The following is a 22819-nucleotide window of genomic DNA, read 5'->3' as shown; positions in this document are numbered from 1 at the left end:
GCATGCTGCCTTTGCTTCATGGGAACCCCAACCATGGCAGTGCTTAGTCATGATTGAATGACGTGTCAGGGTTTGCCCTGTGACTGCCAACAAGGCCCTGGCCTCCCTCCAGCTCCCTGCCTCTTTTTTTTTTTTTGAGACAGAGTCTCACTCTGTTGCCCGGGCTAGAGTGCTGTGGCGTCAGCCTAGCTCACAGCAACCTCAAACTCCTGGGCTCAAGCAATCCTACTTGGGACTGCAGGCATGCGCCACCATGCCCGGCTAATTTTTTCTATATATTTTTAGTTATCCAGCTAATTTCTTTCTGTTTTTAGTAGAGATGGGGTCTCGCTCTTGCTCAGGCTAGTCTCGAACTCCTGAGCTCAAATGATCCGCCTGCCTCGGCCTCCCAGAGTGCTAGGATTACAAGCGTGAGCCACCGCGCCCGGCCTCCCTGCCTCTTATGTTGACTAAGCCACAGGGCTGTTGGCACGTTTCCTCTCTGCATTTGTGTGAAGTATAGACTTCGTAATTTCCATGCCACTCCTTCTATAGCCATTTGATCACATGAAACTTGGCAAGTCTGTATTTGGATTTGACTTTGTGTGGTTGGTGACTTGGTACTTGTGTAGTTATCTAAGAGTTCTTTGGTACTGGTGGAACCTGTCCAGTCAAAATAGACACAGGAACCTTTTTCCTTCTTGGCTGTAGAAAGCATTTGAGGTGGAACGACAAGAGCTACTGACCAGTAACAAGAAGAAATGGGAGCGGGCGCTGCAGGCTCACAATGCCAAAGAGGTAAACGGTGGTCGACGGGTGCGAGGGGTGTCAAGGGTGATTGGTTTGGTCTGGGTGGTTTCTACTGTGACTGAATTTGCTAGCCTTTTTGTGTCTTGAGTAGCACTGCTGTGGCACACATTCATCACTGCACCTCGTAGCTGATCAGCGTGGTCTTGCAGGTGGGAGTTGTCTCTCTGGTGGTGATAAGTACCACCTAGGCAGCTTGCTGTGGTTTCCATGGCCTTGTCGCTTTCTCCTTTGTTTCCTGGGCATCTACCCCAGCCATGACTATTCATGGCCCAAGGTGTTTTAAGACACATGCTAAAAAGTTATGGGATTATCACTTTATTTCAGAGACATAAAGAACAAAGAAGTGATCCAGTGGATTTTTTAGAAATATAAACATCTGATTTTAGGGTCTATGCTAAACTTTTTTTTCTTTTCTTTCTTTCTTTCTTTTCTTTTTCTTTTTTTTTTTTTTTTTTTTTGAGACAGAATCTCATCCTGTTTTCCAGGCTAGAATGCAGTGGTGTCATCATAGCTCACTGCAACCTCGAGCTCCTGGACTCATGCGATCCTCCTGCCTCAGCCTCCCAAGTAGCTGATACTACAGGCTCACGCCACCACACCTGGCTAATTTTTTCTATTTTTTGTAGAGACAGGGTCTCATTCTTGTTCAGGTTGGTCTTGAACTTCTGGCCTCAAGCAATCCTCCCACCTTGGCCTCCCAGAATACTAGGATTATAGACATGAACCCCTGTGCCTGGCCATGTGCTTAATTTCTTAATGGAGCAGTCCTCTTAGAATTTCTGGAGTAAGGACCCCATTAATTAATACAAGCCATGACCCAAGAGTTCAAAGCCAGGGGACTTCCAGACTTCTGAAAGCCACCAGACTCCCTCCAGAGTCATAGAACTTCCAAACCCTCCACGGTGTCACATTTGTCAGGCCATTTGAAGGATTGAGTTGGGGTGGGGATGGTCCCTAACTTTTCCCTTATCTTCCTGTGCCTTCAGCTGGATTATCTCATGAACCGCATTAAGAAAGTAGAGGACTACGAGAGGGAGCTGAACAAGCAGAGGATCTGGGATTGCGAAGAGTATAACATGATCAAGATCAAGCTGGAGCACGATGTGCAGGTACAAGCGCTTTTCCTCACCAGGGTGTGCGGGTGGCAGAGCAGATGGTGAACATCTTGAATGTTTCATCTTTCACGACTACTCATAGTGTTCTAGCCTAGGATTAACAAATATTCAATAAATATTAATTATCTGGTTTCTTTCAAATGATCATATCTAAGGGAGGATATCCACGTACAGGATATATGTGGGGGAATGCTTTCTTTAGGAAACCAGTGGAGGAGGACTGCCAAGATGCTGCAGGAGTCTGGAAACCATGGCACGTGAGGAATTGTTGAGAGAATTATGTACTTTAGCCTGGCGAAGGGAAAATGTCCCTAGGGCAAGGTAGCTGTGTCAGAGGGCGCAAGCTAGGACTACTACTGCCAATAACAGCAACCATCTGATGAGTGTCTACCATATTCCAGGCACTTAACAAACAGTATCTCTAATGCTTACAATAACACGAAAGGGAAAAATCACCAACAGCATTTTATACATTGGGAAACTGAAGCTCAGAGTCAAGGCTGCATATGAAGTACGTGGCAAACCCTGGATTCAAACCCAGTCTGTCTGGCTCAAAAGCCTATATCCTTCCCCTTATTCCAATCAGTCCCCAACTGATGCTTGGAAAGTACGGTAAGGTAGATCCCCACTCACCACCAGAAAGAACCTGCTTACAGTTAGAACTGTCCAATATACAATAAACAGGCATTCCCCAAAACAAAGGGTCCTTTATCTCAAAGTGTGCAAAGGCTGAATGACTGTGTCTGTCTGGAAGGACTCCTGCAGTAGTAGGAGACTCTGGTTTCTAGAATTCTTTCCAAGCCTAGGATTCTGTGTTTCAATACCGGTTAAAAAAATGCATCTCTAATTACATTTAGATATAATGTAATTACATCTTAAGATTCAAGCATGGTCTATTCATTTCAGTCTCTGTGTAGGAAAACATGTTAGATAAAAGTTTTCCACATAGCCTTCGGTAGAATTTCAGTTCTCACTGTTCCTGTAACTTTACATCATGAGGATAAATTAAAAACTCCATTAGACTAAAAATGTATTTACCAGTCTTGAGAATTTCCCCTCGTTCTTCCCATATTAATGTCATGGAAATGAGACTTACTGACAGAATCATACAAGCGGCACTACTTCTGTGGGCTGTGATTTTACTGAAAATGGCTATTGTTAAGCCTTCTGAATTTATCTTGGTTGTATGATAATTTATGTGAAAAAACTACGTACTTTTGGCCTTAAACAGTGGGATATATGGAATTTCATATTCTTAGTCCAATGTTCAAATACTTGAATGAAGTCAACAGTTCTGGGACCTGGGGAGATGATGGGATAGGGGTGGAAGGCAGGGGGCAAAGAGAGAGAGGGGACCTGGGAAACCTGGCTGTGCCTGTCCAGAGGGCCTAACGGTGGCGTGTGTGGATGTGGGAGGCTGGCGGATGGGGGCATTCAGAGTGGAAAGGGGGTGCACCTCCTTTGCATTCACAGTTCTTCCCCGTGCTAGATGGAAGCTGAGTAACTGTACCACTTTCCACACTTTAACTGAAAAAAAAAATCATCAAATCGGGGACTACCCATATTGCAACACATGGAATATTTTAGGAGATTGAACTTTATCATGGTGTGCTTTCATTAGACATTCAAGTCCAATGGCATTGATTTGTGTCAAGAAGATACAGCATGTAGCTCAACATCAAATTTGCTCTTCCCCACTAATCCATAGTGCTCTATCAGTTCTAAAATATGGAACTAAAATTCTGGTAAACCACAAAAATATAATAGGAAGGATCCAGTGCACACAGGTTTGATTTGATGGGTAAAGTACAAGAAGTAAAAAATAGGATGTCTACTGTTCAAGTGCTTCTGCCAGTAAAAGTCACAGTGTTAATGACTGGAGCAAAGGGAAGGCTGAAAACATCATGCAGTTGAGTAGGATTTCACCACCCCATAATAAAACCGCTGAAAACATTTACTTCCTAATGAAGAAGGCAAATGGTTTTATTTTTAAGCCTTACATGCTCATTGAAACTTGTAACATGGTTCAGTTCAAATTTAGAGGCTGTTACCTTTAGTACTAGAATATTAGTCATAAAAAATTAAAGCAGAGTTGCGCAGCAGAAGCCTGCTGGGCCCATACAAAATTAAATATAAATTAATTTATTTAACAAATTTGTTATAACTGCATTGTGCAAAGCACAGAGATAAACAAGATATAGTTCCTGCCCTGAAGGATCTTATAATGTGTTGAGCTTGAGGGTTGGGGCAGAGGTAGGAGCAAGAGTCCTATGGTTCAACGGGGAATCCTGCGGGCCCAGCCCAGGCTCAAGACTGACGTAAAGAGGGCCAGTGTGATCTCTGCAGTGAGCCTAGAAGGCCAGAGAGAAAGGCTCTTTTAAATTTCCATTCTGCTGGGGCACTGACGGCGGCCTCTTTCCCTGAGCCTGTGGGCAGGAGATGGCAGCAAGAGCAACTGTGGAGAAGCTCCTGCTGGCCCAGGAAATAGAGGGGAAGGTGTGATCAGCACCTGTGGTACCTTTATCATAGAACCTTTGTGGCAGGTTAGATTGTAGTCTTTATAAATGATCCATAAAACCCAAACATCATGTTTTGCCATTAGTCTTGGGAACATGAGGTATAGCTTTGCAAAATATCTTTGGACAATTGAGTAATAAGCACACACATTTAGCAAAATCAATTACAATTTCGAAAAACTGTATTCAGGGTATGACAATCATTTATCCCAGCATTACTTTATAATAGTGAAAATTATCAAAACAGTATAAAAATACTACTGTAGGGAAATGGTAAAATATTATGGCATGATAAACATAAATATTTCATATGTGAGAAAATAGTATAGGCAAGTATTATGTACCATTAAAATAATGTTGATAAAACTTTACTAACATGGGAAGTTCTTGTTATAGTATTAAGGGAAAAAAGTAGGATATAAAATTGTAGACATAGTTTGATTCCAACTATGTGAAGAACACTGGAGGGCAACATGCCAATGTGTTACCAGAAGTTGCCTTTGGTGGAGGAATTAGGTAGTTTTTCTCCCCTTTCTCCTATCTCTTCTTCTTTTCCATTTGCTGTACTTTCCAACTTTTCTACGATGAGCATATATTACTTTTGCAATCAGAAAAAGTTTTTATAAAGAAAAGTATATAACTAGAGAATAAAAAATTGACTAAAAAATAGAGAAATTTGGAGGTAGGATTAGTTATGATCTCAGTGACCAATATGGTTGTTCATTTACCGTCTGTTGAAGAATAGATATTATAGCTCTGAAGTATATGATGTTCAAATACTCCTAAGAGAGATTTAAAAATCTCTGCAACAGTTAAGTAGAATGCACTGGACTCATTCTCCCATTACAATGTGGGAGTCAGCAGATTCCACACCAAACGTGGAAATGACTCACCTCCTGACCTGATGATGTGTCACCACCTTTGTTCTCCTATGTCACCTCCTAGCCAGTTGCCCTCCTTGTGGTGACCCAAAGCGGGGCTGTGGTGGTTGCTTGCAATGCCTTCCTCTGCTGATTGCTTCACAAGAGTCTGTGCCTGGTGGAGGGAGGTGAGGAGGAGGCTCGAGAGCTCTGGATGTCCTGCTTTAACAACATCTGATCCCACATCCCTGCATCCTCCACCCTGCACTGCACTCAGGAGACGCAGAGCCTGCCGACCCCGCTCCAGCCTTGCCTCTCTCTGGTCTGTTTTTCACAAATGGTCAGAGTGATCTGTGCTCAGTGCCTGGACTGGTCATTTTCCTGCCCTGCTTACCAGCTGGAGTGGCCCTCTGTTGACTCCGGGGCAGTGCTTTAAGTGCCCAGCTTGGGCGGGCTCTGTGGCTGTCAGCCTCTTTTCTGACAGCTCCTTGCCTTGTGCCTCATACCCCAAACTGCTGTGGTTTCCCCAGAGCACCTCCCTCTCTCTCTCCTCTGTGTCTTCACATGTGCTGTTTCCTCTCTCTGGAGCTTTCTACCTTCAGGTGTCACCTACTCATTCTTCAGGTCTCTGGTGGACACGCTAATGCCATCTCCTCAGGGATCTTTTCCCTGGTCCTCTCACTGGCCTCGGAACAGCCTGTGCTTATCTCTGGCTTGCCTCCCTGTCACTAGCTCTTGTTTGTTTGTCTGTCTCCTAGACAGGGCAGGTCTTGGCCTTTCTCACCAGTGTTTCCCGGCAGCACCCAGGAAGTGCCTGACATGCAGTAGGCACTCAGTAAATATTTGCTGAACAAATGTGTGTAGCTAATGGAAACCCAAAAAGAAAAGATGACTGTGTCTGTCCTCCTTCTAAATGAATGTGGGTTCCTAAACACTAACACTGCCACGCTGGAAGGTCAAAGGGGAAATGTCAAGTTTTTGTGGCAATGTTAACTTTGATGGTGTTTTTAGTGGGGCTGCTCATATCTTTAAAGGGTCTGGTGCAAAGTACCAAAGTTAGTTGGACTTGAAAGCTCTACAATCTTTCTTAGGCTGTAGGAATGCAGGTTTTATTAATAGCTTGCAGTTGATTGATTGATATTTTATCCAGTTGACCTTGAATTTGCCTCTGTGATAGACGTTCTAAGAATCGGCTGAGGTACTTGTCCCTAATGTTCCTCTGACATGACTTGAACAAACTGTCGGGGCCCTCAGGCACCACAGATTATACTTGGGCCAATGAGTATGTATATTTTTAATTTTAGATTCTTGAGCAACAGCTTCAGGAGATGAAGGCAACTTATCAGCTAAACCAAGAGAAGTTAGAGTATAACTTCCAGGTGCTGAAGAAGAGAGATGAAGAAAGCACAGTGATTAAATCCCAGCAGAAGAGGAAGATCAATCGGTAAGCCAGCATGCTGAGCAGGCTTCTGGGCCCTTCTGTGTGGAGAATGGGGATGAGTATGTACTCTTCTCTTCTAACGGGGTAGAAGCTGTGAAAAATATAATGAACTCTTATTAAAAGAGTTTTTTGAAAAAGTTAATACATTCAAGTGGTTCCACCCTCTTGCCCTTGGAAAAAGAATATAGCAAAAGTCTTCTTCCCAATTCCCATTTGTCTTGTTCATTTCCCACTTCTGTGTTCATTTGTTTCTTCCAGAATTTCTTTATGCGTACAGAAGCACACACAAATAAATATTCTCGTCCCCCCTCTGCTTTTACACAAATGATGGCATTTTATGCACACTGTTCTGTGTCTTGAAGACCTTTTGTATCAGTCCACAGAGAGCTTTCACATGATTTCCTATGCTGCTTAGTACTCCACTGCACAGACATGCTACGAAGTATTTAACCAGGCTCCACTGATGGACACACAGACTATTTCTCTTTTGCTGTTGCAACTAATACCAACATGAGTACTCGTGACAGTGTGCCAGTCTGCTTTCATGGAGACACTGTGACTCACTGAAAGGTACCTATTGCTTGGATTTTCTCACCCATCCTTCTTTTCTCCCTTGTCTCCTTCCTTCCACCCCTCCTGCCTTTCTTCCTTTAAGAATTGTCTCCTAAGTTCCAGACCACTGTGCTAGGCTCTGAGGATCAGAGTAGAATGAGACATCTTGTTCAAAGGAGACAAGATTGAGGGTTTCTCCCAAAGCCCAAATAACCTATCATTTTTTATGAATTCTTCCACTTGTAGGTTGATTATACACTTTGGGCAAATGTTGAGTGTATAGAGAAACAGCAGGTGACCTTTTGATAGTTACTTATAACAGAAAGTAATACTGAATAAATGAGCCGGTATCTTAAGCCTGATTATCTGAGAACTGAGAGTAGTCAGGGGGCAATATTTATGGGAAACTCCCACTCTATGCACTGTACTAGACAGGGGAACATCAGAGAGAGACACAAATCAGTACAGTGAGGAGTCATCTGGGAAAGCTTCCCGAGGAAGCGGGATAGTGAGGGGGTGGGGATATGGGTCTGCAAGGGGAGTAGGGAAGACGCCAGGTGGACAGTGCAGGTAGCTGGGAATGGCAGGTCCCAAGGCAAGGAGGTGGGAGTCAGAAAGTTACAGATGGCATAGTGGGTGAAGAGAGTTGGTCAGAGGGGAGGTGGGAGGAGGTGCTAGAAGCAGAGCTTGGGTTTGCTGCTTAAAGCAGAGTGGAGGTGAGCGGAACTATCCCCATCGTCCCGTATTCTCCTCTGACTTCAAACTTAGGTCTCCGTTAGCCCCAAATCCTTCAGCCGTCGCTGCTGCTTCTCTCTAAGTACTATCTTTTATTCTCTTGCTTTCGTTGCCATTTTCCTTTCCTCATCACCCCCGCCCAGAACATTTGATAATTCCTGTCTTTGTTTGTGCTGCTATAACAGAATACTGGGTAATTTAGAGATTGGGTAATTTAGAAATTCAGAAGTTTATTTCCCACGGTTCTGGGGGCTAGGAATTCCAAGACCAAGGTGCTAGCTGGTTCGGTTTCTGGTGAGGGTTGTGAAGAGAGGAACACTGTGTCCTCACATGGCAGAAGAGTGGAAGAGCAGATTGGCAGAGGCTGTGGAAAGCCTCTTTTATAAGGGCCTCAATCCCTTTCTCAAGGAAGAAGCCCTCATGGCCTAATCGCCTAGTAGGGCCCCACCTCTTAATATGATCACATTGGCAACATTGAATTTTGGAGGAGACGCATTCAAGCCACAGCAACCCATGGCCCCAGGACTGGACTAAAACTTCCCACAACAGGATATCAATGATGCCCTTCCAGTCTAACACAGTGGCTTTTTCTCAGGCCTGATCCTATCATCATTGGATACTGGACTTTTCTTTTTTGTTTTTGTTTTTTTTAGAGATGGGGTCTCGCTCTGTTGCCCAAGCTGGAGTGCAGTGGCATGATCATCTCTTTTTGTTTTTGTTTTTGTTTTTTGTGTGTGTGTGTGTTTTTTTCGTTTGTTTTTTTTTTTTTTTTTTTGAGACAGAGTCTGACTCTGTTGCCTTGGCTAGAGTGCAGTCATATCATTGTAGCTGACTGTATAACTCCTGGGCTCCAGCCATCCTCCTGCCTCAGCCTCCAAAGTAGCTGGGACTACAGGTGCACCCCACCACACCCAGCTAATTGTTTCTATTTTTAGTAGAGATGGTGTCTTGCTCTTGCTCAGGCTGGTCTCAAACTCCTGACCTCAAGCGATCCTCCCACCTCGGACTTCCAGAATGCTAGGATTACAAACGTGAGCCACTGCACCCAGCTTCTTTTGGCTTTTATGACCCTAAAATATTTGTTCTTCTTTCTTTCTTTATTACTTATTTGTTTCCTTTGGTGGTTCTGCTTTTTCTTGCCTGACAATTCCTGAATATCTAGGTAAGATATTCCAGAAAGCACAAGCCTTACCTTACCCGTTTGCTTTTTATTTTTATTTCATCTGCCTTATACCTCAATCTCATGGTTTTGAATATCACTTTTTTGTTGATGACTACCAACTTCACATCCCTAACCCCGACCTAACCTCTTCACTTTATCTGGAGCTGCCAACGTCGCAGTTCAACTTGGAGAGTCACCGTCATTGCCAGCATACGAGTTCTGAAGCCAGACTTGCCTCCGCTCCCAGTTTTCCAGTCTCCAGCCTTGCTCCCTTCATCTCTGGCCTCCAGCCAGTTGCTAAGGACTCTGGGCTTTGTGTTGAGCTTCCTCTTGTCACCATTCTTTCAGTCCACTCTCTTGTGTGCTGTCTTGCCCAGGCCTTCAGTATGTACCTGGTGCTTATTTTTGTTTCATGAGCTTCTATAATTAGGTGACACATAAGAACTCTTTTACTCCATGATATTGAAAAAAATGCTTTGGGATGACTACTTAAAAAATATATATATATATATTTTAACACCTGTATTTGGAAAGCCTCCTAGAATGCTGTAGTTAAGAGAATGGATTAGAAATTAATTTTTATCAGAGACTAAGTTAAAGACTTTTTACATTTTATTGAGCATGAAAATGTGAATGATACATGTTTGCAGTTGAGGGACCCTTGGTTACTTCAGAATAATGCTTAGGAGAGGGAAAATTTTATTTCTTAGAATTTTTAAACTTAAAAATATGTTGGCCTTCAACTTCTCTCCTCCTGTGTAAATGGGGCATTGATATAAGATGCCTCTTTAGTGGTTTGAAGTCTGAAGTATGGTCCTAGGTCTAAAAACTGTGCCTGCCATGCATATTTTATGGGACAAGTTTCCATGCACGGAGCTCCTGTTAGCAGTGAAGTAGTGAGCCGTGCCGTGCCTGGATGCACAGTGTTGTCGGCCGGGTTTTAACTGCCTCTTGCTGCTCGGAAGGCTTTGCCATCTCCTCCCTGCAAGCCTGGGTAAGTTAGATGCCTCATCTCCGGGCTGCCCTGGCACCCTGTATGAAACTCTCCTATAGCACGTTTCACGCTGCACTCTAGTTAATGTTTGTCTCTGTCTTTGACTGGACTGATAATTCCTTGTATTCAAACCTATCTTTGGCACCAAAGGCATTTTATGTTTGGCGAATGAATGAATGAATGAACAGATGAGTTACTGGACCTGTTTACAGTATCGGATCTTTGAGGATGAAGGATTCATATATCATAGGCTTGTGGTGTATAGTTTTAATTTTTTCCTTTCAATTTTCCTTGTTTCAGAGGTGAAATGAACATCCAAATCATGACAGTGAAACAGTTGAGGTAGATCATTTGAATTTGTGAGGTTGGCCCTAGATACGGACACTGACAAATGGTGTGTTGAAGTTTCCATCACACTCCTGGGCAGGAGACTGCCTCGTGCTGGGACAGGGCTTGTATAGATTGTTTCTAGCACATTTAGTTCTGGACAATCCCAGTACCTTTGGAATGTGTGGGAGGGTTCCCTGACCTTCCACAAATCTGACTCGGGGTTTGTTGTAGAGCTGAGAAGAACATACATTACACCTTCTATTCAGCTGCAGACTAACTTATTTTTCCCCTTCAACCAGCCTACATGATGTACTTAACAATCTGAGATCAAAATATGCCAAGCAGATAAAGCAGTTTCAGGAGGAGAACCAATCTCTAACCTTGGACTACAAACGTCTTGTGACGCAATTCAAGGAGCTACAGAAAGCCATGAGGTATCTTAGGGACGTGGATTCTGGGCACCTGTCCTAGAATAGAGGTGGCAGGGGCAGATTTATGGTGGGAGTGATTTCGTTATCTCTCAATCAGGCACTAAAGAACTCTTTGTGCTGTGTTCCCCTGTCCCTTTACTTGAGTGTCATCTTCCTTTTCTTGAGTCTTGTTGGGATGGCTTCCAATTTGTCACAGGTGGGAATCAGCTGCCCAGGGTTGGGGCCAGGCCTAGGATTTACTACAACTCTTCCTCATTTTTTTCCCTGCTGCCAATTGAGGGGACCCTGGCCAGGCCCTGGGGTCAGCTGGCCATGCTTGGTGACTCTCCTTCACAGGCATTTTGCTTTTGTTGATGACGAGAAGTTTCGGGAGATTTGGCTGATGAATGAAGAGGAGGCGAAGGATCTAATAGACAGAGCCTTTGCTGTAGACAGAATCATCCATGCCCAGCACCTGGGGCTCCCCTGGACAGCACCTGATTTCTGGTTCCTGAAGAACGTGGGGCCTATCTCCCAGCAGCAGCAGAAGAGTGCTGCACAAATAGTGGAGGAAGTGCTGATGCGAACAGGTGACTGGAACAGAGTCATAGAACCTTAGAGCTGGAGGGGCCCTCTGAGGACATAGAGGTCTAGAGAGGAGGGGAGGAGGCCTCAGAGCTAGAAGGCTGTGGAGTATGATTAGTTGATGTAGCTTTTAATTCTCCTCTAATTTATAGCTTTGTCCTCTCGCCCGTATTATAAACTGGTAGTTAGGTCTGGAAGCTCGATCAGATGCAGGTTTAATTTATTTTTGCTAAGTACACTGTTGTGTACCTCCATCGGGATAAACTAATATCGGGTTATGTCTCTTTTTGTGATGTTAGCAACCACCAATAATCTTGTCTAAGATCCATTAATTACATTAGGGGTTGCAAAATGGTGGTATTTTTAATTCTATCATTATGTCTTTATTTAATAGCTAGAGCACTTCTGAAAAGAGCATCTTCCCCTCATCAGCTATTTGCGATCCTAAGATAATTTGTATAGGAAAAGCAAGACAGATGCTTATTTTTTCTCTGTTTGCCAGTTGTATATATTTCTAGTGTTTCATTTTACTTTTGGTTATTAGGGATTGCTTTTTGTAATTTAATTTTGTTTTATAATTATGTAAAATAATGTAAAATATTTGCATTTCCAAAGACAAATGTACAAAACAAGGTATATTCAAAGACGTCTGGCTTTTATTCTCTACACCCCATTTCATTCCTCTCCTACATGTAACTATTAAAAATTTTACGGTTTATTCTTTCATTGCTTTTCAAAATTATAAACAAATATATGTGTGTGTATGTATATATTCATATCAACCAACTTTTTAGGTAAATGAAAGCATATACTTTTTTCCACCTTGCTTTTTTGCTTACAATAAATAATCCTAGAGTTCTTTCTAGTGGTAAAAAAAAATTCTTCATTTTTTTACATGGTACTCTATTGTGTGTGCCATAATTTATTCAAATAATCCTCTGTTGATCATCACTGGGATATTTCCAGTTTTTTGTTTACTTTTGTGATGACTAACATTGCTGTAATGAGTAGCGTTGTTCATTTATCTTTCCATGTTTTTGCTAGTGAACTGTTGGGATAGATCCCTAGAGTAGGATTGCTGGATTGAAGGGTAAATGGCTGTGTAGTTTTGCTGGATACTGCTGCATAGAGACGGTACCATTTTCCGTTCCCAGCAGCAGTTTGCTATCTGGTACTCTGCAAAATATTTTCATAGATATCTCATCTTACTTTTTGAATAACCAGTAAAACCTGGGTTGTACAATGATTTTTGTTCCCATTTTCAGGTAAGGAATGTATAGTATAAAACACTTAAACATTTTTAATTTTAATTAGGAAAATTTTTGGCTTTTGCTGTCAGCTGTCAGTTTTTGCTGATAGTATTCCTCTGTGAGGCAGCCGCTCCCAGCACCCCCGCACTTTGAGTTGGCTGCTTCTGATCTGTTGCAGGTTTAGAAACCATATAGCGCACTTGCTAGATCATCTCTAAAATAAGAATAGAGAGGCTCACACTCTCCCTCCCACTTGCTGGTTCATGGCTGGATTTTGAGAATGATGTTCCCAGGCAGATGCAGTTTGGAGAAGTGAGACATTTAGGCTGGATGAGAATGGCTGAGTTTCCCAGATAGTCTCTGACTCCAGCCCCCAGTCCCCTTTCCCCGCACATAGAAGGCTTTCTTCAGCATAAACAGACTGGTAATGCCTCAAAGAGGCTTTTTTAGAGGAAAGTTTTCTCAAGGAAAGCCATCTGTTTCTCAAAGTCAACTAGGCCAAGAAATTATCTTCTCTATATACACCTAATGGGTACAGTGCACACCGTCTAGGGGATGGACACTCTTCAAGCTCTGACTTGGGTGGGGCAAAGGCAATATATGTAACCTAAACATTTGTACCCCCATAATATGCTGAAATAAAAAAAAAGAAACTATCTTCCTTTTCTTTCTTTCTCTCTCTTCCTTCCCTGACCCACCTGCAGAAGAGGAGGCGGAAGAGGCCACCTCAGAACCAGAGTCTTACCTGGACCTGCCAAAGCAAGTTTCTGCAAGAACCACCAGAAAGATCTTGATGCTCCTGTGTGATGAGTCGGTGAGGCAGGGCTGGGGCTGTGGCAGGGGGACACCCGCGTGCGTGCTGCTTGTGAGGACTCTGCTGGGCCAGCTGTGGCCTGGAGCTGGGAGAAGGCCAGCCCTCCCCTGTCCAAGCCCAGAGACCCGGCCTGAGGACCAGACCAGGGAATGGTCCCCGGACTTCAGGGAGCAGTTCACAGAGCCGGGCCTTAGAGCTGGCCCAGCTGGCAAATGGGTCTCACCTTAGTGGGTCAGCAAAGCACAGTCCAGGCCAGCAGGGGTCCTGCACGTAAAGCAGTGCTCGTTCTGAGCTAGAAGGGGCACCATCCAAGCTCCATGAACCCACCTGCTGAGTGACCTGGCCACACTGATGTGGCCCTTCTCTGGGAGCTTGGCTTAAGGTTACTCTGGGTTGTTAGGCTTTGAGCATCTGCATTTTGTGGTAGCAAAAATGGTTCGGTTCAGAATAAAAGCTGCATTGGAGCTGGCTCAGCTGGGTGTTGGGTTGTTACAAACATGATCAGCGCTGGCTGAGATTTTATGGTGGTTGGGGCAGTTTTCTTTGGCACAAGGGCTGGCTCCTGCCACGGAGGGCGGCTCCTACTGAGGGAGGGGTGGTGGGTCCTGCCCTCTCTGTCTGCGGCTTGACTCCAGGGGCCACCTCCCCACAGAGTACCCCCGCCCCCAGCTCAGAGCGGGTGCTCACGGCTTCCCAGCCAGCCCTCTCCTCTACCTCCTGTGTGCTGCATTCTGAGGGGGCGCGTCCACTGCCCTCCCTCCCTGCCTCCCTCCAGCCCAGTGCCTTCTGCTGTGTTCTGCAGATGTCTGGGGACTAGAGTGTGGGTGGGGTGGAACCTGTGACTGGTCAGGTTTGGACTGCTGTGGGGACGCAGGGGTCTGCCCAGTGGCTTGTGGGTGGGGTGAGTTACCCCCTTAGGAGGTGGGGGCAGGCTACGCTGATGCAGACGGGCTTTGGGCCTGGCTGTGCTCCCCGGGAACGGCTCCCAGCATCCCAAGAAGGCCTTCTTCTGGGCCACTGCCGGGTCTCGTCCCTGGGGGCCTGCCCCACGGGCTCGTCCCTAGTGTGTTACACAGAGGGCAGCCGCAGGCCCTGGACTCCTTCCTGAAGCCTGTCTCTCACAGGAGATGGCTTCTTCCCTCTCCTCAGGGTTTCCTCATCGAGAGCAAGCTGCTGAGCCTCCTCCTTCCCCTGGAGAAGAGCGAGCGCTATCTGCTGAGGCTGGACGCCATCTTCTCAGTGAGTCCCACTGGGCTGAGGGGACAGGGTGGGTGCAACCTGTCCCATTCTGAGAGCCCCCGTGTGTTCCCTGCATTGCCTTGGCCCTGGGAGTAGAGGATGGTCTCTGGAGCTTCCCCGGGCTCACTTTTTGCATCCTTGTGTTGACTTACTCTCCACACGACCATGGGCCTCTGCACCATTGAGATGTCTCCCACCTGACCCTTCCTCTACTAGCTTCTTCCTCTCACAGCCCCGCTGTCAGATTGTAGGTTTCTCCCACACCCCCAAACTCAGGTGCGTGTTCAGCACCCATTAGCATTCTCACGGCCACCAGGTCTGTACGGAGCGGTGCCGATTGTGAGCATTGTTTCCGTCTGTTCTGACGCGCGGACCCCGGATTTCACTGCCGTTTCCCACTGTTGGCTGATTGTCCTCTACTGGGGGCCATGGAAGGCAGTGGGGGTGCTGAGGGCACAAGCCAAGCGCCCTGCGCCTAGGAGCTGAGAGTCTAACTCCCCAAGCCTGTTGCTTCTTTGATGGGGTGTTTGAGCAACCATCCTATTTTTTCCCCAGGCCCTTGGAATTGAAAGTGAGGACGACTTGTATAAACTGGTGAACTTCTTCCTTAAATACCGAGCTCATCATATATCCCCCATCCAGGTAAGGTGGGGTGCAGCTAAGGAGAGTGTTTTCAGTTCTCCTGGAAGCCCCCAGAGGACGTTGCTGCCTTTGAATGATATTTCTGGAGAAATAGTGGGGGTTTTATGTCAGGTCTAGCTAACTTAGCATTTTCCTTATTATTATTAATTTTTCTATTTGCAAAGGGAAAAACGACGGGTGGGGTGAGGTGCTGTTCTTATGCTGAGGCCCAGGGATCTTTCCGTACGTTCCCTGAAAGCCAAGTCTCAGTCGCCATGAGACCAGAGCCCACCAAGTTCTGCATACTTTGGTCCTTAAACACTTTCCTGCAAAACAGGGCCTGTCTGTAATACATATATCTTGATTGTAACTGGTTTCAGTAGGAGAATCAAATATCTACTATTCTGAAAAAGTCACCATGTTAAAAATACTATGAAATTTTAATTTAAAAATTAAAATCAAATTAAAAAATGTTTTTAGTATTGCTAGCCCAAGGGTGAGTGTCCTGATAACACTTCCAAAAAGAGTTGGCTGAGTGGACAAAACCAAGAAGCAATAAAGAGAAAAAAAGATACATTTGCCTATATCAGAATAAAGTCTGTAGGGCAGAAATCACTCAGAGAAAGTTAAGAGACAAATGACAAGCTGGGGAGAAATATTCTCAACTCATATCACAGTTAAGGGCTAATTTCCTTAATTTATAAAGAGCTCTCATAAACCAGTAAGAAAAAGATCAACAACTCAATAGAACAGACAACAAATATGAATGAACACCTCCAAGAAGAGGCAATACATAACTTTTAATGTATGAAAAGACAATCAGTCTTCCTTATAATAATAGAAATGCAAATTAACACTGCCTTAATTCTACTATTCACTTGTCAGGTTAGCAAAAACCTGCAAATTAGATAACAGGAAGTGACGACTGAGGTGTGGGAAACAGGCATGCTCATAAGTTGCCGGTAGGAGTGTAAATTGCTGTAACCTCCCCTGAGGATAATTTGGAAATAGTGATTACAAAATTGTGTACACTTTGTGCTGCAATTCCTCTTCTAGGATTTTCTTCTATAGATTTATCTCAATACAGTTGAAATGATGTTTACTGTAGCTTATTCACTGCAGCATTGTTTGAAATGGCAGAGGATTGGAAACAACCTAAATGTCCATCAGTGAGGAATTCATTTAATAATATATGGTGCATCCACACCATGGGATACTATGCAACTGTGAAAAAACCAAAGCAGTTCTTTATGTATTTATGTGAAAAGATCTCTAAGGTTTATTGGTATTTGAAAAAAGCGAAGTACAAAACTACACGTGTGGTATAGTATCATTTATATAAAAATGGGAAGGAAGAATATATATGGAAAAGTATGTATATATTCATATAGGTATTTATTTATATAGCATAATATTTCCTTGGAAAGATACATAAGAAACTTGATAAAATTAGTTTGCTTCTGGCAGGTAAATTCAATGACGTGCAAGACAGGAGGAGGAGGAAGACTTTTTTAAATTTAAAAATTAAAACAAAAATCTAATTTGTATTATGATTCGAAAGGAGATTTATAACATGTAAGCTTTATGAATATCAACACAATGAATACCTGTGATCCCAGATCTAGAAATAAACCATTATTGTTTTGGAGCCATTAGTGCCTCCCCGTCCTGTCCCCCTTCTTTCTCCCTTCTCCTATTTCTGTCCTTGGTACATGTTTCCCTCTGCAAGCTGTCTGTAACTTCCTGTAAGCTTTCCCCCCTTTCTCCTCTTCCTGTCTCTCACCACACACGCATGTGTATATCTCCAGCCCACAGCTGCCCTTGCACCTTTCTCCAGGTCAAGCCCCTCCATCAGGAGATCATGGAGAAGACAAGCGGGGCGTTCGACCTGGAGCTGGACGAGCAGCTGGCGATGGAGGGGGAGCAGGAAGAAGACCTGGTGGAGGAGGACGAGCAGGAGGAAGACCTGGTGGAGGAGGGAGAGCAGGAGGAAGGCCTGGTGGAGGAGGGAGAGGAGGAGGAAGACCTGGTGGAGGAGGAAGAGCAGGAGGAAGACCTGGTGGAGGAAGGAGAGCAGGAGGAAGGCCAGGTGGTGGAGGGGAAGCAGGAGGAAAAGAAGGAGAGCCCACCCTCGCCCTGGCTTATCCACCCCAACGACGTCCTCAAGATCCTGGAGGCCTTCGTCATGGGTCTGAAGAAGCCCAGGTGGGCTGTGGCGCTGGATGGGTGGGGCAGCCACACAGAGCTAGTGAGTGAGGAAGAGTCCGGGTGGGACATAGGGCGGGACATGGGGGAGAGAGTAAATGGTTCTCCCGAGGAGGGTGAGAGGGACCGACAGACGTACTCAGGAACCAAATGTGGTGCAGCAGTGAGTGATCTGGGCTTTTTTCATTCGTTCATTCAACAAACGTTTATTTTAGTCTGCCATGTGTTGGCACCGTAGGATAATGCCTTGTGATCAGAACAGCAGCCAAAGCATATTCAAGATGTGATGTTGTTCAGAGTGGGAAATGGCCATCTCCATCTGGCATGTCAGAGAGGGTTTGGGGACAGATAGCGCCAGAACTGGGTGTTCCTAGGAGGATAAAGTAGAGGAAAGGGCATTTGGGGATGTAAAAGCATGAGGAAGGCCTGGATGTTCAAGAGTCACGAAGGGGGTATGGCTGGAGGGGGGACCAGTGGGAGTGGAGCCAGCCAGATCTTGGCAGTCCTTGCCTGATGTGCCTAAGATTGTTGTCTTTACTGCGTGGTGGACAGAGGGGAGCCATGATTAGATCTGCATCTAGAAAGATCACTTTGGCGACAGGGAGGGGGCGGTGCTGGATACAGGGAGACTAGTCCGGAGACTGGTCCAGGTGGGAGATGGCGAGCTCCTGGATTGAGGCTGTCATGGAGGGGATGGAGAGCACGTGACAGAGTCGAGAGCTGTTCTGACGCAGTGGTGGAAGAAACGGCCATAGCGATGAGCTGTAAAGCCAGCATGGTGAACTGATTGGGAGGCAGAGGGGTGGATGAAACGCCAGTGATGCCTGCGCAACGTGGCAGTGGCGCTGAGAGTCAGGAAGGTTGACGATAAGTATGTCCTTTCCGAGACTCTGCTGTCACCTAATAAATGTGGACAGCTGAGTAGGATGGTGACAGGTGGGAAGGCAGTAAGTCTGTGGCTGGCACTGCGACTGGCACTGTTTGGGGGCCTGGGTGGTGCCAGGTGGAGATGGTGGTACCAGTGCTCTTGACCTGCAGGGACTTTCGGGCCCCAATGAAAGTGCTGAAGGTCACGCGCAATGACTCCAGGGACTCTGAGTACTGGCACGCCCTGACCACGGTTGTCCCTCCCTCCAAGCAGAACCTCTGGGATGCTCTCTACACAGCCTTGCAGAAATACCAGTAAGTGTAGCCGTCGTGGGCCAGGAGCCGGGGGGAAGCTGGCAGGTAGATGAGGACGGTTGCTTGGAATGGCCACATTTGCCACCTTCCTGTCCCATGACATCTGGGTTTGAAGAGCTGCTTTTTGCACCTGTTGTGGGGGGCGGATCGCGTTGGGTGGCCAGCTCTCAGGCCCACCCTGCCTGTTCTGTGCCTGCTAGCCTGGCTCATCTGGTGGCCGGGTGAATGGTGAGGCTTATGGGGTCTCCCACCACCTCCAGCCTGACAGAAGCACAGAGACTCTGGCAGAGGCTGGAAGATTCGATGGCCTCTAACCTGTTCTTCTGCCCAAAGCCTTGTGCTGACCCAGAGGGCCAAGCTGCTGATGGAAAACGAGGCTCTGGAGCAGCAGAACACAGAACTGCAGATGCTGCTGCAACAGTATCTGGACTCCAAGGTGGGTCGTGGGGCCTCCAAGGTGGGGAGCAGTGGGAGGCAGGGAGGAGGGGCCAGGGACCTGAAACTGACATTAGGAAATATCCCCTCCTCTACCCAACGCAAGGGAGCTTCAAGCTGTGATGTAAAAATCAACAGTTATCGGGCAAGGGAGTGGATATTGTCCGAAGCCTCCTGGAGGCAGCCAGGGTGTGCCAGCAGCCCTTGGACGCTGGTGGTCTTTGGTCCCAGCTTCCTGTTGGGACGCTGTTTGTAAAGCAAAACGAGGAGTGGCTTCGCAGCCACAGGGCTCTCTCCAGCTGTGTTTCCGTCTTCCATGCCGTCTTATCACTCTGAGAGTAGCTGGGGCAGAAATTATTCTCCCATTTCACAAGGAGAATCAAAACTAGGAGCCTTTGTAGTTGTCCAGAGCCCTGGCCCTTTCTGCTCTGCCAGCCCGGCTTCTCTGGCCTGTGGTACGACTGGAGGGTCGTCCTCGCATGGGGAGGAGGTCTGGGGGTGGATATTCCCTGGCCTCCCCTTGTGCCTACTCCAGCCACAGCTGTGGCAACGTCCCCCTGGCCTGGCAGGGAGAGAAAGGGGAAAGTCCTTTCGTAACAGTTGCTTGCTGTACGTGCGGGTGTGGATCCTTCCCGCGATGCTGGGGCCGTGGGCCAGGGGTCCTGACACAGCCATCAGTTGCACATGTGTGAGGTGACAGAGGCCCGCCTGGAGTCCAAGAACAGGGGATATGTGGCCCCAGCATGGTCCCAGGTCCCAGGCCACAGCTGAAAGGGGGAGGTGGTGAGCTTTGGCATCATAACGGCCTCTTGGCCCATGACAGGACTCAGACATTTGGGGACCAAATGGTCCCTGCTTGCATGGATGCTACTGTGTACAAGAGGATGGGGGAGGAGGAGGTAAGGGCTGGTTAGGACGGGGACAGAATGGGCACGTGAAGAGGAGAGGGAAGGATCAAAGAGAGTGGCCGGGAGGGAAGTTACGAACCTCGTGGAGGTTCCTGGCTGAGCAGAAGCTGAGACCTGTCCCCTGAAGGCAGCAGCCTGTGGCTTCCGAAGCCCTTTCGTCTTTGGGGAGGAAATGCTTGCAAGGGTTTGGAGGCCCATGGGAGGGCCGGCATGGACACCTAACCCCACAGGGGTCAGAGGAAGGAGGGCCTGGGGCAAATGTAATGACCTTCACCCTTCCTTTTCCAGATAAACTCTCAGCTGCAAGTTCCCCCAACTCAGGTGTTCCGGGTGCCCCCAAAATAGAGCTGGGCCTCAAAAGGCTGACATGTTAGGGCTGCTGCTGGTGTTGGTGCTGGGGCTGGCACCTGTCACCCAGGGGACTGCGCTTGGGCCGGCTCTCTAGATTTTCCAGTTTTTCTTTATAGTCTGTCAAAATAAGGCAGCAGGAGGAGTTATCTGTATCCTGCCCTTATGATTAAAATGTTTTATTAATAAAAGTTGTGGCTGAATCTCTTTAAAGAGGTCAAGTCTAGCGAGACATGGCCCCTGCCTCCCCCTCTGTGCCATGAGGGGACTCTGTCCCGGGCTTGGACCGTGGGGTGTCAGAGGTGGAGGCCAGCGGCTCTGCCAGAGAGCACCTGTCTGGCTTTTGGGGAGAGCTGCTTTCTCTGGGTGGAGGCTGGAGCTTTGGGGCCCTTGTGGGGTCCTAAGCCTTCAGACTGTTCTCAGGCCTAAAGGACTCTTGGTGCTTTGGGGGCCCTGGGTCCACCCTGGTGTGCCCCTTGGGCTGTGGTGTGAGGCCTGAGATCTGCCTTGAACCCTGGGCCAGGAGAGGCCACTCAAAGGAGAAAAGCATCTGGCCCAGCTGGCACTGAGCTTACCGACCTAGAGCCTTGCTGACTCTGGCCCCCACGCTGTGGCTGTCCTGTACCCGAGCAAAGCACACTGGTCAGCTCAGTGTTTGATTTCTTTTATTAAGAGAAAAATCACCACCCAGGAAAAGAAAAACAGCCAACAGAAACTCAGACGCCAGCGGGGCAGCACCTGAAGTGCAAGCTGCAGCTGAGGGGAACCGAGGCAGGGGCTGCCTGGGGGTGGGGAGGGCCAGGGATTCACTCTCCTGCTTGTCACCACCGCTCCTCTGGGCGTGTGAGCATGAGCCTGGGCAGAGGGAGCTCTGGGAAGTGTCACAACCTGCAGGCAGGACAGGGACTGGGCTTGTGCACCCAGGCCAAGGCGGCTGCCTGGGAGGAGGAGGAGCCGACAGAGCCGGCAGTGGGCAGCCGCCCCGTGGACTTGAAGGTTGGGTCCAGGCCCCTGATGCACAGCCAAGACTGGTGATGTCTGCAGGGACAGGGTGGGGATGCCTTTTGTTCATTCATTCCCTTCAACGCCCTGGGCGCTGGCCCAGGATCCTTGGTTACTTTCATGAAAGCTTTAACCCTAGACTTAGAAGGCCTAGGGGAGGCCTCTGGGGAGCCAGGGCCTGAAGGATGGAGCCTCATCAAGGTGGGCAGTCCAGGTGTCCCCTTCCCATGCTCCCCAACCCACAGGCGGGCATCAGAGGGGCAGGGCCGGGCCAGCAGCAGCTGGGGGCAGGGAGGAAGGCAGCCCAGCAAGCAGGAGGCAGCTCCCAGGGCCCGAGGCTCCAGGAGGGACATGGGGAAGAGTCCAGGCCACAGGAGAGGCAAACGTGGCGGCCAGGAGTGGCGCTGGCGGGAGGTGGCAGGCCCTCACGCGCCCAGGAGCTTCTTGACCATGTAGCCGGGCATGCTGTAGAGGAAGAGGGCCAGCATGAGCAGCCCCAGCAGCGCCAGCACGATCTTGATGATGAGCCACTTGTACCGGGTGCAGATGAGGTACTTGATGGACTTGAGGGGGTTGAGGAACCAGACAAAGGCTGTGTCGGGCCGGCTGCGGAGTGGAGGGAGGAGCCGGTCAAGCAGTGGGCCAGAGCTGCTCCCCAGGCACCCCCTCCTTTACTTCTAGACCCCAAGAGGCCCTGTCATAGCTGCAGCCCCCAAAGCAGTGAGTGCTGGAGCCAGGGTTCGAGTCCAGGTCTAAGCACCAGATTTGCTACACACAAAACCCTGTCCTCCCTGCAGGACCTCTGATGCCCCATCTCCTCCCAAGGCCTAGATGGCAGCCATCCAGCCACTACCTGCCACTTGTGGCGAGGGGCAGCCACGGCCCCCACCGCCTACAGTTCTAATTGTTAGCAAGCTCCTGTGGTGAGCAGTGCGCTCTGTGTGCTGTCCCTGTCCTCAGTGAGATCAGTGTTTCTCAACCTCATCCTGTCTGATGGGACACAAACTTCTGCCCCACCTGGCCCTGCGAGGCTCAGAGCACCCCCATGGGGCGCACAATGGCCTCGCTGACCTGCCCACCACCAGCGCGAATCTCCTCCACCTCCGCATGCCCTCCTAGCTAAGAAGCAGTCGCCTGGCTTCACTATCTGTCATTTGTGTTATAAAAACAATAGGTTTCATAAAATGTCAAGATATAAAATTAAATACGACTCAGTGGCCGGGCACGGTGGCTCACGCCTGTAATCCTAGCACTCTGGAAGGACGAGGCAGGCAGATCGCTTGAGCTCGGGAGTTGGAGACCGGTCTGAGCAAGAGCAAGATGCCT

At 47.6% G+C, this 22819-nt stretch overlaps 2 protein-coding genes across 4 annotated transcripts in view; one reads left to right on the top strand and one right to left on the bottom strand.

The window, feature by feature from the left end:
- DRC1 (dynein regulatory complex subunit 1) overlaps positions 1-20736 on the top strand; it is a 40771-nt gene extending 20035 nt beyond the window's left edge. Inside the window, exons 6-18 of the mRNA XM_069495275.1 lie at positions 691-777; positions 1776-1898; positions 6585-6724; positions 10794-10928; positions 11262-11494; positions 13444-13553; positions 14703-14792; positions 15348-15434; positions 17251-17352; positions 17503-17618; positions 18657-18800; positions 19134-19236; positions 20432-20736. Of these exons, the coding sequence (XP_069351376.1) occupies positions 691-777; positions 1776-1898; positions 6585-6724; positions 10794-10928; positions 11262-11494; positions 13444-13553; positions 14703-14792; positions 15348-15434; positions 17251-17352; positions 17503-17618; positions 18657-18800; positions 19134-19236; positions 20432-20488 (1527 nt within the window). The 3' untranslated portion in view covers positions 20489-20736. The remainder of the gene's footprint in view (positions 1-690; positions 778-1775; positions 1899-6584; positions 6725-10793; positions 10929-11261; positions 11495-13443; positions 13554-14702; positions 14793-15347; positions 15435-17250; positions 17353-17502; positions 17619-18656; positions 18801-19133; positions 19237-20431) is intronic.
- Positions 20737-21356: 620 nt separating this feature from the next.
- OTOF (otoferlin) overlaps positions 21357-22819 on the bottom strand; it is a 91435-nt gene continuing 89972 nt past the window's right edge. For all 3 annotated transcript variants that reach the window (XM_069495272.1, XM_069495273.1, XM_069495274.1), the window contains one exon: positions 21357-22099. Coding sequence is in view for 2 of the 3 variants with exons in the window: in XM_069495273.1 (XP_069351374.1) it covers positions 21919-22099 (181 nt within the window). In the remaining variant the exon portion in view is untranslated. The remainder of the gene's footprint in view (positions 22100-22819) is intronic.

The sequence above is a fragment of the Eulemur rufifrons genome, chromosome 19 (assembly GCF_041146395.1).
Source record: "Eulemur rufifrons isolate Redbay chromosome 19, OSU_ERuf_1, whole genome shotgun sequence".
In the NCBI taxonomy this organism is placed as follows: Eukaryota; Metazoa; Chordata; class Mammalia; order Primates; family Lemuridae; genus Eulemur; species Eulemur rufifrons.
This window is presented reverse-complemented; position numbering and strand designations above follow the sequence as displayed.